This window comes from Xiphophorus couchianus, chromosome 2 (genome assembly GCF_001444195.1).
Source record: "Xiphophorus couchianus chromosome 2, X_couchianus-1.0, whole genome shotgun sequence".
Classification (NCBI taxonomy): domain Eukaryota; kingdom Metazoa; phylum Chordata; class Actinopteri; order Cyprinodontiformes; family Poeciliidae; genus Xiphophorus; species Xiphophorus couchianus.
The window spans coordinates 31775364-31789353 of record NC_040229.1 but is presented as its reverse complement, the minus strand read 5'-3'; the positions used below and the strand labels follow the sequence as shown (position 1 = coordinate 31789353).

The 13990-nt window shown below is 40.2% G+C and overlaps 3 protein-coding genes across 6 annotated transcripts in view; 2 read left to right on the top strand and 1 right to left on the bottom strand.

Annotated features, from left to right (window-relative positions):
- Positions 1-489: 489 nt before the first annotated feature.
- lyve1b (lymphatic vessel endothelial hyaluronic receptor 1b) lies at positions 490-6521 on the top strand. The gene is made up of 6 exons (XM_028028582.1): positions 490-761; positions 3127-3292; positions 3434-3573; positions 3691-4098; positions 4356-4434; positions 5021-6521. The coding sequence occupies exons 1-6, from the start codon at positions 533-535 to the stop codon at positions 5211-5213; spliced, it is 1215 nt and encodes a 404-aa protein (XP_027884383.1). The 5' UTR covers positions 490-532; the 3' UTR covers positions 5214-6521.
- A 569-nt stretch (positions 6522-7090) lies between these two features.
- On the top strand, positions 7091-13268 carry rlig1 (RNA 5'-phosphate and 3'-OH ligase 1). 2 transcript variants are annotated; one of them, XM_028002151.1, is made up of 7 exons: positions 7091-7312; positions 7911-8025; positions 8710-8805; positions 8897-9013; positions 9999-10196; positions 11653-11822; positions 12797-13268. In XM_028002151.1, the coding sequence occupies exons 1-7, from the start codon at positions 7223-7225 to the stop codon at positions 12974-12976; spliced, it is 966 nt and encodes a 321-aa protein (XP_027857952.1). In that variant the 5' UTR covers positions 7091-7222; the 3' UTR covers positions 12977-13268. The 2 variants fall into 2 exon arrangements, with proteins under 2 accessions (XP_027857952.1, XP_027857942.1); XM_028002141.1 differs by having other exon boundaries at positions 7092-7312; positions 7908-8025.
- The window catches only part of cep290 (centrosomal protein 290), a 67431-nt gene continuing 66553 nt past the window's right edge, over positions 13113-13990 (bottom strand). For 2 of the 3 annotated variants that reach the window (XM_028002090.1, XM_028002081.1), the window contains exon 51: positions 13113-13727. In XM_028002090.1, the coding sequence (XP_027857891.1) occupies positions 13483-13727 (245 nt within the window). In that variant the 3' untranslated portion in view covers positions 13113-13482. Of the gene's footprint in view, positions 13793-13990 lie in introns of all 3 variants that reach the window. The other variant, XM_028002099.1, reaches the window with a different exon arrangement.

Sequence of the window (13990 nt, the reverse complement as noted above, 5' to 3'; positions counted from 1 at the left end):
CGTAATATTGTGTCATTACGACCTGTATGTTTTGTTATATGATGACTATTGTGGAATTTTATGAGTTTTTTCTTTTTTTAAAAATATTTTCACTGAGGTGACATTAAACTATTTTAATCTGTAGAACAACAACAAAAAAAAGAACAAAAACAAGCTACAAAGTTGAACAGGACGTAGCTCTTCCTACTCCACTGACAGAACCAACAGCTCTGCTGGAAATGCTGGCAAAGCAGGAAATACTGATACCACTGAACTAAACACCCAACAGAGTAAAACTATTCCTTCACTTCATATTTATTTTTTTTTCTTCCAGAAAAAGCATCAGTTCAGTGACTCGGGAGCTGATCTTTGCTTTTAATAGCGGAGGATTATGTTCTCTGATTTGTTTCAATTGGAGTCCTCAACACTTCCTGTCGTCCCACTTTAATGTTTCCTGGACATCCTCTATGATCCCAAACACGAGACTCGATATGCCGCATGTGTCATCTATCTGCAATCAGACGAGCAAAAACAAACGTCTGAATCCGACCGAATGTCATGTGGATGTTTGCTGTATCTGGCCGAAAGGCCAGCGGGCAGAGCTGACCTCACCTTTCCTGTTTCCTTCAGCCCTCGTTGGTTCTGGGACTCACTTCTGCATCCTGGATGCTCCTTCACATTCACCTCACACACACAGACAGACATGGCGGGTCGGTTCTGCTTCACCTCTGTTTTTCTGCTGCTCTTTATGTTGCAGCTTTCTGCCTCCAGTCTAAGTAAAGGTAAGAGATCTGCTTTATTTTTACAATAATTTTTTTGTTGTTGAATTTTTAACACTTTGTAATGATTATATATTTATATCATGGTATAAAGTGAGAATGCAGCTGCAGAATTGTTACATCTGTTTTGGCGTGTGATTTTAGTTTACGTTATATCATGATTAAATATTTTGTTCTTTTGTGTTCAGAAAATAAACTAAACTAACTAGTGAGCTAAACGTTCTTTTTTAAAACCAAGATTAGCTTTGAATTGCTATTTATGTTATCAGAATCATATTTATTAGTGGAGTATTTTTGATGTTTTGGTGCAGAGCGTTCAGAGGATTTTCATTTTCTTTAAAGAAAATGAGAGAAAAAAGTGTAAATATAAGAACGAAAATATGGGGTAAATTAACTTAATCTAAATAAAAATAATTAAAAGTTCTGAACTGGCAGTGCAAGAACGAGAATAGATAAGTAAATGTTGTTGCAAATGACAATATTTGTACATTTTCCTTTTCTTTATCCTTTTCCATTATTTTCACTCCGTATACTTTCTGACCTCGCTAAATATAGTTTCATAACAACGGTCGTTGTCGGGTTTTTAAACAAAATCTCAGTGTGTAAAAGGAACTGATCTGACAGCACAAAATGAGCACCTCAAACAGCAGATACTTTACATCTGAAAGGGTTTAAATGACAGCAGCGTATGGAGGGGAAAAAATGCCTAAACAAAACTACTGAACCTGTTTACATGTGAAGGATCTGATGAGGCGTTTCAGTCAGTGGTTCTCCAGGTGCCAATAGATCACGTGGCTCTTTCACTGTGCTTCTAGTACCACTTGTGGGCTTTTAGGAGACACGCTGAAGATATCTTTGTAATAAAATGTGATAAATAGAAACAAATCGACTGTGATGTGGAGCTTATAAAACCCCAAAAACCTAAAAACATGAGTTGTTTCAGTAGGCAACTCTTTAGATCGTCAGAAATGTCTCAAAGGAGGAGCGCAGTGGGAAGGACTTTTGATCAAATCAAAGAAGTGCTAAACTGAACAACGTCTTGGCTAGCAAAATGTACTTTTAACGTTTATCTCTATAAGTGGAGCAGTGCTAGATGACATCCTGTGTGTCAGCAACAGATTATCTGGATGAGCAACTTTCTTGTAACCTTGTTGTCACCATGTTGAATCCGGAAGTTCTTACCATATTTGGAAGTGTTTTCCTGAGATGCATATCTTCCAGTGTGTTCTGATCTGGGTACAGTGGAGCATATGCATGGACAGATGGCGCTTTCGATGCGATGAAGTGTATAAAATAAAGTGTATCTTGGTTTTCCACAGTTGCACACTTTGGGCTGTAAAAAGTAAACTTTCCTTAGCTACAAAGAATAAATTAACAAAGACATTTTGTCTCTTTGCCGTTTTCTTTTGGTTTCGGATTTCATATTGAAATTCTACAACTCAACACACCTGATAGTAGACTCAGTTTGATTTGGGACCAAAGTTGCAACATTTATTACATTTTCAGCAGCTCAGGTTCGCTTTCACACTTCACCGGGTCTAATAAACCAACCTGTTAAAAAAAAACCTGCATTCACACAAACGAACTAGACTTTGATTAAAGCGGACCAAACAGAGCTGGTTTGAATGCACCCTTTACATTCCTTTTTCTTTGTCTTCAATATTTGGAAGCATGACCAACACGGACCGAACAGCTTCGTTCACTTCCTCCAAACCTATCGCTAAACTACAGCTCAATATCGGCAGAATGCAATTCTAAAACGGCGCTTGTAATTCCTTCTGTTCGCTGACTGGCCCGGTTGAAATTCTACTGGAGGAATCCAGCTCAATGGGAGAAATTCCAGATGGGAGATGAGAATCAAGCGAAACTGCGTGGGAAGAGAATCACCAGGCTACAACCATTTTACTTCTAAATTCTGTATCACACTTAATGTGTTGTGAAACATTTCCGACGGTTTTTAATGATTATTTTATCTTGCTTGGCTCCTTTAAACATGAATTCTTAGAAGCTTTAGACACCATTATAGTATCTAAAACTCTAAGTAGCGCCATACTTAAACATTTTAAACTGTAATATAAGAAGTCACCAACATTTTTATATACTTTTATGTCATTACCAACTATTAGTTCTGTTGTTCAGTTTATGCTGCAAGTTTGGGGAATTTTCTCCACAGTACTCGACTTCCTACTCAAACAACTGATCTTTCAGACTCTGTACTAATTTTGTGTTTACTGTACTTTTTATTTTGTCACAAAGAATAATTTGATCGAAAGCAAACTATAATACAATCTACACCTTAAAGGTTAGAATTACCACGTTTTGCCATTTGTCACATTAACGACACACATCAATTTTGCAACATTTTCAGTCGTGGTCCAGACGGACAAACCCATAGGAATCTTCCTGCTGATTGACGGAGGAAGTTACACTTTGAACTTCACCGAAGCACAAGTGGCGTGTTCGTTTCTGAAGGTCACCATAGCAACTATAGCTCAGATGGAGGAAGCCGTGCGACATGGACTGGAGACATGCAAGTAGGACAATGAATTTACATGAAACCGCGAGAGGTGGTGTTTGATTCACTGTTGGGTCTTTGTGTGTACACTAGCAGTAAAGTAAATCTCAGTCTCAATATTTCTAAGTTTTGTTCTGCGTTCTTTAATTGTTCCCAACAGGTTTGGCTGGGTGGCTGAGAAGACGGCGGTCGTCCCACGGATAACATCTGACAACAACTGTGGAAAAGGAAACACGGGGCTGGTCCAGTGGAACACGCCGCCTGGCAGGAAATTTGCAGTGTACTGCTTCAACGCTTCAGGTACCAACCGGCCCGGCCCGGTCCGACCCGGCTCAGTGAGCATAAGGGATGTGAACAGAAACATTTACTCCTGTGGCTGAGGATTTGAAGTTGACGTGTATTTCTCTCTGTTTTAAGCGCTTACGGATCAGAACCAAACTCTGGACCCGTCCACAGCCACCCCACAGTCTCCCAGCTCCTCCACCTTACCGGAAGCTCTGGGCCCAGCCTCGTCATCCGCTGCTCCTACCTCCAGATCATCCACCCAGACTCCACCTGCAGTGGGAAAGACATCTACACCTCAGCCCACCGAGCAGGCGCCTTCAGCTACAGCCTCTGTTACCAAGACAACAGACTTGTCTTCGTCTTCCTCCCCTGTCAAACACCCGACCTCACATATTCCCGGTTCTTCTCATCGTCTCATCACCTCCACGCCCGCCGGTGTCACTTTTAGCTTTCCAACCTCCACTCAGTCCCCAAGCTCCTCCGTTTCCTCTGAGCCGGAGCTGAAACCATCCGTTGGCTCAACACGCCCCCTGCTGGACGGTAAACATTCCTTATTCTGCTCACAGTTTTACCAGGTTTTACTGTCACAGGTTGGCAAATCGCATTTTACATGAAAAAAGAGCACCAAAAGATGAGGTGAGGAACGACATAAACACGTTCATTTCTTTTACTGTGGTCTTCATCAAGTAGTAATACTAATTTATAATTCAAATTGTATTCTGTCACACATCTAGCCGTTTTTAGGATAGGAAGTGTTCAGACTTAAAAAAACAAACAACTGATTGTTTCTTTTTCAGCTGCTCACATCAGCCTCATCAGTCTCAGCATCGTTTTCCTGCTTCTCAGCGCAGCGACGGCTTGGTGGTGTTGCAAATCGTGAGTCGGCTTCCTGATCGCTTCGGTGGTTTGAAATTCTTCAGGAGGAAACTTTGGCTAAACTGTCCTTAGGGACTCTTTCAGTTCTAGGGTTTTACATTCAGCATCAGGACATCTGTTGCATGTCCTTGTACACTTGAGTTTAGAAAAAACCCAAAACAGGTCAAATAGGGGAAACTGCACGTCATTTGTGTCTATCCTTCTATATGAAACACAGGATGGACCTTTGGGTTTACTAGTTTCATAAATGTTGCCAGGGATTTAACAATGGAAGTTGTGTCAAACAATTCATACTATACGCTGTACCGTATGACAGGGACTGCACACATAATAATGTTGTGTGTTCTCTTCAGTTACAAGCCATTTTTAAAAATTGTTATATTATCCCTAGTGATGAGCCGCCAGTATTCGTGGGAGTCAGGGAACATGGCCGCCCTCGAATAACTAAAATCCGTGAATACATGAAACCCACTCTGAAAATATTTCTCCAATACTATAAATGGATAAAAGCAGCAGAGTCTCTAAATTCTAGTGGTTCGTGTATTTTGAGACTAATCATCTGCATTTCCTGTCTGCTGTGGTGAAGGAATGTCGTCCGCTGGTGTGTCCGGCGCCATAAGGACGACGTAGAGACGGAGATGTGGAGGAACTCCCACAGTGAGATGTACCTACTCAGTGAAGACGGAGCAGCAACGGAACATGATGAAGAGCTGAGCACAAAGTGCAGTGATGTCACACTGTGTGTGAATACAGGGACGGAAACAAACTCTGCAGAGTAGCTGATGTGGTTTAGTTTCTTTCATAGGCCTGGATGAGGCACAACAGACTGAACCCACCTGGAAATCACTGGACAACAGGAAAGAAGCCGTTTCTCACTGATGAAGCAGACCAGCCAGAGTTGGTTAGACTCCGTTTTTGCCAACGTGGTTTAATATTTTTGATGTTTTCTAATGACGTTGAGTGATTCAAGAAGCAGCCATGCTTGTGTTGCTCTTTACCTTGAAGTAATGGTTAAATATATAGATGTAGAGATTAAGAATACTACAATATGAAAATTTGGGCTGATATTTATATCCGATATATTATTACTCTTGTGGCTGATAACCAATATCTTATATATCTCACTACCCTTTTGATACCTATAAAAAAACAACCAGCCTGCTGAGTCCAGAGCTGCGTCTGCGCTGCAGTTAAACTCCCCACAATCCTTTGCTACATCACTGCCACTGTCACATGACCAACCTCTTTCCCTCCCCTTCCAGAAACAAACTGCAACAAGATGGAAATAAATATCGGTAGATTATATTGGCCCACGTTTGTTTATCGGACCAATTCTGCTATGTTAAAAATGACAAATCGGCCAATACCGGCGTTAGTGCCGATACATCGTGCCTCCCTGGTAGACAATATGTCAGAATGGAAAACCAACAGTACACTACAATAAAGTAGTCAGCATTCAGTCGCCATGTCAACTCCATTGTTCATTTAACATGCTGTATTGTTTACCCAGATTGTTGATTTTTCTGGTTGCGGATATTTTCAGTGCACATTTACAGACTGGAGGTGAGTTGAGTTTAACTCTGAACTTTGACTGGACCATCAGATGCGCTTGGTTCCATTTAAAGTATTCTATTGCATTTCTGGCTGCCTCATCAGTATTAGCAAATTTTATCAACTCATCCATGCACTGTATGACAACAATATATGTTTGATTCTTGTTCTTGGGTGGACAAATTGCAGGAACTACTTTAAGAAGACATAAAGAAATAATAAAAAGCATATTTTTTTCTACTCAGCTCTGTGTTAAATTGGCAGCAGCTGCTGCCACGTGAATTGTGTTGTTGGGATGGAAATGGTGTTTTTCTTTAATTCATGGACCACAAACTCTATAAAATACTTGATAAGTGTAACCATAATAAACACTAACTCAAACGGACACCTTAAATGACAGTCACGCTCTGATGAAATCCAGTTGGTTGGCAAACTTGGGCAATTTAGTTTTAAATGATCCAGAAATAAATTAGCAAGTGAGGAATTAAGTTTTTACTGACAAGATTCCAGCAGATGTTTGCAATAAAAAAAAAAAAGACATAAATCAAACTATAATTTAAATCAGTTTGGGCAGTTAATATCACATGAGGTTTCTCTAAATTAGAATGAATCGTTAATGGCAACTGTAGTCTTAAAATGATTAGATTCTTTCGTCATTTGATAAGAGCATGTGTTGTTGTTATATAGCCAGCTGAAGTCAAGCTTTATAGCTACGGTATGCATGCTGGAACAGTCGTAATACTTTGGACCACATCTGATTTGCAAATGTTAACTCTCACCCTGAGTCTTACTCAGGGGTTGGCCCATTTTAAAACCAAGTTATTCATTTAGAGTAGCATTTCCTATTGAATGTGGATAACATGTTGGTTTTATTTATATATATTTTTTGAATCATTGTTTTGTAATTTGTGTCTTGACAACATTTGAGATTCTGCTTTTATCTCAAAATAAACCCAATTTATAGTTGAACTTAAATAATTTGATCTCCCATGTAAAAAGAAATTACTTCAAAAAAAAAAAAAAAAGAATCAAGTGCAGATTCATTGTTGCGCAACTTCCCTCCAGGCCACACGGTGGCGCGAACGAGTCTTCCCTTAGAATACACGGGAAGAGTCACGTCGAAAAACACATCCACACATTCTAACCCACTAGCAGCTGCTGACATTTTTTTTGTTGTTTGTTTGTTTTCGAGGTTAATTCAAAAACATTTCCAGTGAAAATAAAGCCGGAAGTCGCAATGCGGCGCCTGGGCTCCGTTCAGCAGAAAATCCCGTGTGTTTTTCTCACCGACGTGAAGGAAGAAGCGTCCAGAAAACGCGAGCATCAGGTGAGCAGCAGCATCTTCATCATCAACCTCTGATTGATTCTGCTGCTGCAGGCCGCAGCACTCTCTACCTACAATGGTCTTCTTCCGCAGCCGTACCTTAATGTTTGCAGGATGCGTTTCATTTACTTCGGGTCGCTTAAAGAACCTTTTCGTCCTGCGAAAAGATTCCAACAACCTCAGAGTACTTGTCTGTATGAATGGAGGATGTAAAAAGAGTTTCTATAAGAAAAGCGAAACGCTTATTTTAAAGATCTAGATTGTTCCCTCCCTGCCCCGCAATGTATTTCCAGTGTACAACGATAAAAATGCTTAAAAGTGCGGCATGCATTTTTTTCAGCATTCTTATGACGTCAATGCCCTGTAAGTACCACATATGGTCAAACAATAGAAGACTGAACAGAAAGCGTCTATCAACAGAGGTTTCACGTAGCCAAGAAGTTACATTTTAGCCTCGTCTTCCTCTAAATATTTTACTTAAATGGGACTGTCATGACTTTCTTTCCATTCTTCCATAGAGGTCAGATTTGTGGAATGAACAACTTCTAAGGAGGTTCAGTCTGTATCCTTTATGCTCCCCGTTTTGTCTCGTCTTCAGCAGTTTCAGGTTGTCGCGACTGAAACCGTGAACCCTGTGGCTCTAGAGGCTAACGTAGACTGCGCCTTCGCCACCGAAAAGCTGGATGGCACCTGCTGCTACGTCGCTCTTTATCAAGGTGCGTCTCAGAGTGTTGAGTCTATGGAGCTCCAGATCAGATCAGGGGTGTCAAGTCAAAGGGACTTGAGGGTCAAAAAAAAAAAAAAAGTATTTATTTTACCTATTCAACCATAAACAAATTAAATAGTCAGATTTGTTGCTGTAAATTATTCTAGATCCAAAGTTTAAAGGGTTTTGCAGGTTTGCTTTGATAGAAGAAATTTAGCTAATTTTCTATTAGCAAAATGTACAATTGATTTATTTCGAACATGGTAGCAGTAGAAAATAGCACACATGAACAAGGACTGCAAAAGACACATTTTTTGTCTTTTGTCTACTCCTGCTTGAAAAGGAGTAGGAAGAAGTAAGAAACGTATGAACTTCTACCCCATATTTTCAGATGGACCCTCATTCTGATCAATAAAAATCAGAATTTAGGTCACGCTTTCTCAGAAAATTTAGCAGAGGGACAGATTTGCATCATTCTTAAACTGAAGTCAGACGCGCGCAAAATGGCTCCTGGGCCACAGCTTGGACACCTCTGCTCTAAAGTTTCATTGTTTCAGGAAAACCCAAAAAATCTGTTGTTTTTTTTTAGACTTTAAAGCTTTGTGGAATTGTCTGTGTTAATAAACCCAATGATCTCTGTATAAAAGGTGATTTGAGGGGCTTTTTATTGACTGTTGATGTCTGTTTTTATTAGGTCAGCCTTACCTCTGGGCCAGGCTGGACAGGAAGCCCAACAAGCAGGCGGAGAAGAGATTCAAGAGGCACCAACACACTCACAAAAGCTGTAAAGGTACCGTCACTTTAGCTAGGTGCACGTTTCCCGCGCTGCAGTGGTTGGACTAATTGATAGGTTTATCTCAGCATTTTGGATTTTCTTCCAGATTTCTCCTGGAATGTGGAGGAAGATTTTAAAACGGTGCCCGAGTCGTGGATTCCTGCTCACAGAGTCAAACATAGCAACGGACATCCCATTCCTGACGAGCACGGACACATCCCAGGTTCTGATGCCTTCTATCGTAAAGGGGGAAAAAAACCATCTTGTTTTAATTTAAGGGTTTTCGCTCATATTCTAAGAAATGATCTGATATTTATATGGTTCTGTAGTTTAAGTTCAAGAGAGCAGAAAGTGAAAATTAATTCAAAACTGCCGTTTTTTAGTCAACTTTGATGAGACTACAGTGGGATATTAGAATCTGAATTGCTTTAAAGCTGCAGTGTGTAACTTTGATAAAAAACAAAATTTTTTGAAACTGTCATGACAAAAAAAAATCAAACTCTTCCTTTTTAAAGTGCAAGCTGAAAACAACCAATCAGAGGCAGGAGGAGGGTCATAGCGCTGTCAATCAGGCTCGTTGACAGCGTGAAGTTACCTGCTACACTACAGTTTCTGATAGCAGAATGTATCTGCTACGTTCTGCTATCATGACAAATCAGAAGGTTGATTGATAGCACTAAGATCCGCCTCCTGGCTCTGATTGGTTGTCGGGAGCGCTGCATTTCTTCAGACAGCAATGGCAGCACAGAGAGGAGTTGGAGGAGTGCAACATTTTCACAGATTATCTGTGCCATATTTTTTAACAAATATGTAAAAAATATCATTTTTATAAACGTTGCATATTGCAGCTTTATTGTGTTTCAGAAGGAAAGTAACAGAACTAAATAGTAGATTTTTCACTAAGTGTGACCTGCTCTGTTAAAGGATTTTGGCAGTTTGACGGTTTGAAGCATTAACACATCGCCAAAGCAAGGCAAGACATCAGCAATTGTTGATGCCTGTCAATCTAGGAAGGGTTTCTAAAGTCATTTCCTGACTATTTGAAGTATATTGTTCTGCTAAGAGAGAGATTATCCACATTTAAGACCAACCGTACCGGCCTCAGTTAGCACTTTGAGCGTCTGAGGTCATCGTGGGACAGTTAGGAAACGGCCGAACACGTTGCTGCCGAGTTTCGACAAAGATGGCTGTTGATGGTGAAACTGCAGGCTGGGTCCCGGTGCAGAAGAGCAACAAGCAGTACTGCTGGCACTCCTCCGTGGTGGATTACGAGCTCGGGGTGGCTCTGGTTCTGAAGCCCGGCTGCAACGACGACGACCTGCTGGAGATCACAGCGCTCCCACTGGCAGACCTCCAGGACCAAACGCTGGAGCTAATCGGAACCAACGTCAACGGAAACGCATACGGTAAGACAGCTGAGCGCCGACCGTTTGGGTCCAGCTGAAGGCATAGCGGGAATCCATTAGACCGTGGATTATTATTATTATTGCTTTTTCTTCAGTTTTACTATTATCATTATTTTTAATTTTGTATCTGTCTCTAATAATCATTCTGCATGCAACCAACCTTTATTGGACCTCAAAAACCATTTTATTTTACAGGATTACAGCCTACAAAGTAACGTCTGTTTTGTTATACTTAATGAGATTTTTATTCCCCCGCAAAAAAGTATTTATGTAACGGCATGAAAAGAAAAGAGCAGCCCCAGACATAAGGTTGGTCATCTGAGAATGTTTTGAGTAATTTGGCATAGCATTGGAAAACAGGAAATTGACTTTTCTAACTTTTCTTATTTTAATCACCACAATTCCCTTTGATCTTTAGCACCTTAGAGCTTATGAACCATTACTATAAAAGACCATCAAAAGCTATAAAAGACCATCAAAGATTGGCCTGATACATTATTGGCATTTGAGACCAGAGCTTTACGTACAACGAATGAAAAAATGAAAACAAAAAACAAAACAATAAATGTTTTTTCTCACCATTTGAATTTAAATAAGGCCAGATGTCTCTTATATTAGGTCATTCACAGTTACTAGAATCACTTATTTTTTCTAAATGCCACAACAGTGAGAGAAAATGTGCCAGAGGTTTTATTAATGTCTTCAACATCAGAAGGTTACACACATTTTCTTAGTGTTTGGTAGAATTGCCTTGATAGGAAAGACAAGAAAGAGAAGTATATATTTCTGCCAAAAATCTCAGAAATTTTCTAGAAAACAAAAACATGGAGATTTCTGAGTTTGAAAAATCTTATATTTCTAGAAAAAAAAGTAAAAACATTTCCACCGAGAAATGTCCAGATTGTTTTTTTATCTTTTTTCCCCAAAAATGTCTGAGATTAATCTCAAAATTTCAGAGTTTCTGGTGTAAATTTACTATTTTATTTTATTGTTTCTATCTACGGTGGCCCGAATGCACTGTTGTTTTAGCAAACAAAAAATCTTCTAATGCATAATTATTAACATAGTCACAGATGCGTGAAATAACATAAAATCCCAAATTAGAAACATTATATAGAAGTAGTGTGATAAATAGTCGCACTAATTAATGTCAGGCGCTTTGATAAACTAATAATCTGAGAATCTTTTGTCTGTTTCTCTTTTGCACAACTTTTCTTCATTCTTAAGTGAATTTTGCAGACATAAGTTGTCAGGCCTATTTTCTTAAATATTTTTCAATTTTAAAATTCAGCTGGTCACTGTGGTCAGAATGTACCTTCATCACCCCTGCACTGTTCTTAGTATAAAAAATATAAATATATCCAGCTGAGGTGAAGACGATGTTTTTCAATATGTTCTTCAAAACGACTTACTAATAATGGCTTTCATGTACAGCCTAGTCGTCTGCTCTGTTCAGGACTGGGCAGTAAGAAGCAGCCCATCCACTGCCTGGTTCCACATGGCAGCATTCCGGTCAGGAACCCTCCGCCTGTCAACTTCCAGCTGCTCCGCTCCTGGTTTCAGGAGAACTGTGAAGGTCGAGTGGAGGGCATCGTGTGGCACTGCAACGACGGCACGCTGATTAAGGTGGGAGGAGCCAATATTCTGTCACTGAGGATATGTTTAGGTTTCTACAAAAACAATTTCAAAGGCGTTAAAGGGACAGTATTTTGTATGATCGCCTTTTTTGAGCTTTACATCATGTTATAATGTTATTCCCGCATCAAAAACGTACCTGGAGTGTTGTTTTGACTCTTTCATGCATGTTTGAGGAATCCTTTAATCTCCATGGCAACCATTCAACTGTGCAAAACACCTGGATGGACCTAGCCCCGCCTTCCAGAAGAAGCTTCTCCTCTGAGCTGCAATTTCCAAGCTTCCCTCCCCCATGACTCCCTCTCTCAGCTCCTTAAGACTAGCCAGCAGCAATTAGCAAACACCTGGTGGAACGCATTTGCTGAGGTCATTATAGGAGCTACTTCACTGGTTAAAAACGTTATTAATGGGTTAATAGAGTAGCCATGTTGTGATGACTTCCTGAAGGCCGAGTTTGAGAAAACCCAGGAGGTTCTTAAAAAGACAGAGGCCCAATTTCAAGAAGTTAAGTTAAAAGGTCAAATTTCTTTTTAAGTAATTTGATATATATATATATATATAGCATTTGTTTTACAACAACTGAAGTTAAGTTACTTAATTGTGCTATAAAATGGCAATATATGGCTGGGAAACACAATACTGCCTTTTTCATTTTGGGAAATCAGTAATTGGCCAATACTTGCATATGAAACCGATCTTATCTACCTCGGCAAAGTCTGAGACCACCAGGTCATGTGCACAGGTGCGCCATTAACAGTAAGTTCCACCGTTTCCAACTTAACAACTTTGTCGCTATTTTTAGTGACTTTTCAGACGGAAAAAAAAAAAGAAAGAAAATCGGTATCGGCCAAAAATCGTAATCGGTGTTTAAAGATCGTCGGTCAGCCAGAAAACTGCAATCAGTGTTCCCCTACTATGCATTTCTGAAGCCGCTTGGTTGAGTCAGTGTGTGTTTATGTTTGCAGATCCACCGGCATCACCTGGGCTTGAGGTGGCCGGACGGTGAAACTCGCCTCGCCAGCAGACCCGCGGTGGTCCGCCTCGGGGGAGCGTCCGTAGCCTACAGCAGCAGCGAGGGCTTGTTGTCGTGGTTTTCCCCGCTGAACGGACAGCGCTTCAGTCGGCTTCAGGACGTGAAGTTCTAGCCGTAAACCGCCGAGACGACGAGGATGACGCTCTCTAACAGAAAAACTATCTTTGGGGAACAGAATTAGCAGAAAGTCTTAATAAAAAAAAGAAAAGAAAAGAAAAAGGTTTTCCATGGACAAGGAGTCCACATTCTGAAGGTGAAATGTGAAGATTCAACCAAACAGCGTTTTAGACTTAAATAGAAAGACGGTTTGTAAAAGAAGTGCATGACTTTAATGTGTTATTGTAAATACTGTACATACAGTCTTCTGTTGTGATGAATAAAAGGACAATTCTGACCATTCAAAATGATCTTGTTTTTATTGGAAAATACAGAGGAATTCCTTATAAATAATTACAAAACTATAACTCTGTAATAACACACTGTTGGAGAAAAAACAAAAACAGTTTAAAAAAAAAAGTGCTGCTTGGCTGTTTCTGCTGACTTTGACAGTAAAAAAAAAACCAGAACATAATTAGAACAGCAGCAAACTCATAGTTAAAAAGTCTGGACAACCGCGTGTTAACTGATGGACACGCTGGGCATTTCAGGCGTCACGCCAAACTGATCGCACACCTTCCTCAGCTGCTCCTCCAGCAGGATGTTCTTCTTCACCTCCAGGTTGTAGTTGTATTTCAAATCCTCCAGCTCTTCGAAAAAGTTCGGGTCGAAGTTCCCCAGCTCCTTCCTTAGCTTTCTCACCTCTGCTTGGAGTTTAGATTTCTGACTTTCGGCAGCTTGTAGGAGTCTTTTCAGGTTCCCATGACCTTTGAATGCAACATCTGAGATCAGGGTTTGCTTCCCATTAACCTACACTATACAGCTAGGAGGACTGCGAACACATCACTGAGTCATTCCTCTCTCTTGACAATCTACAGGACTACCTGGGTTTAGCAGTTGCCATAAGAATGCTATTTACCTAATTTCACTCTAGTGGAAGGTTTTGGGACAGGAAATTTTGCTGTGGGATTATTTTTCAGTACAATTCAGTTATTTTATCTCCTGACTATGGGACCAGTCTCAGGTATGG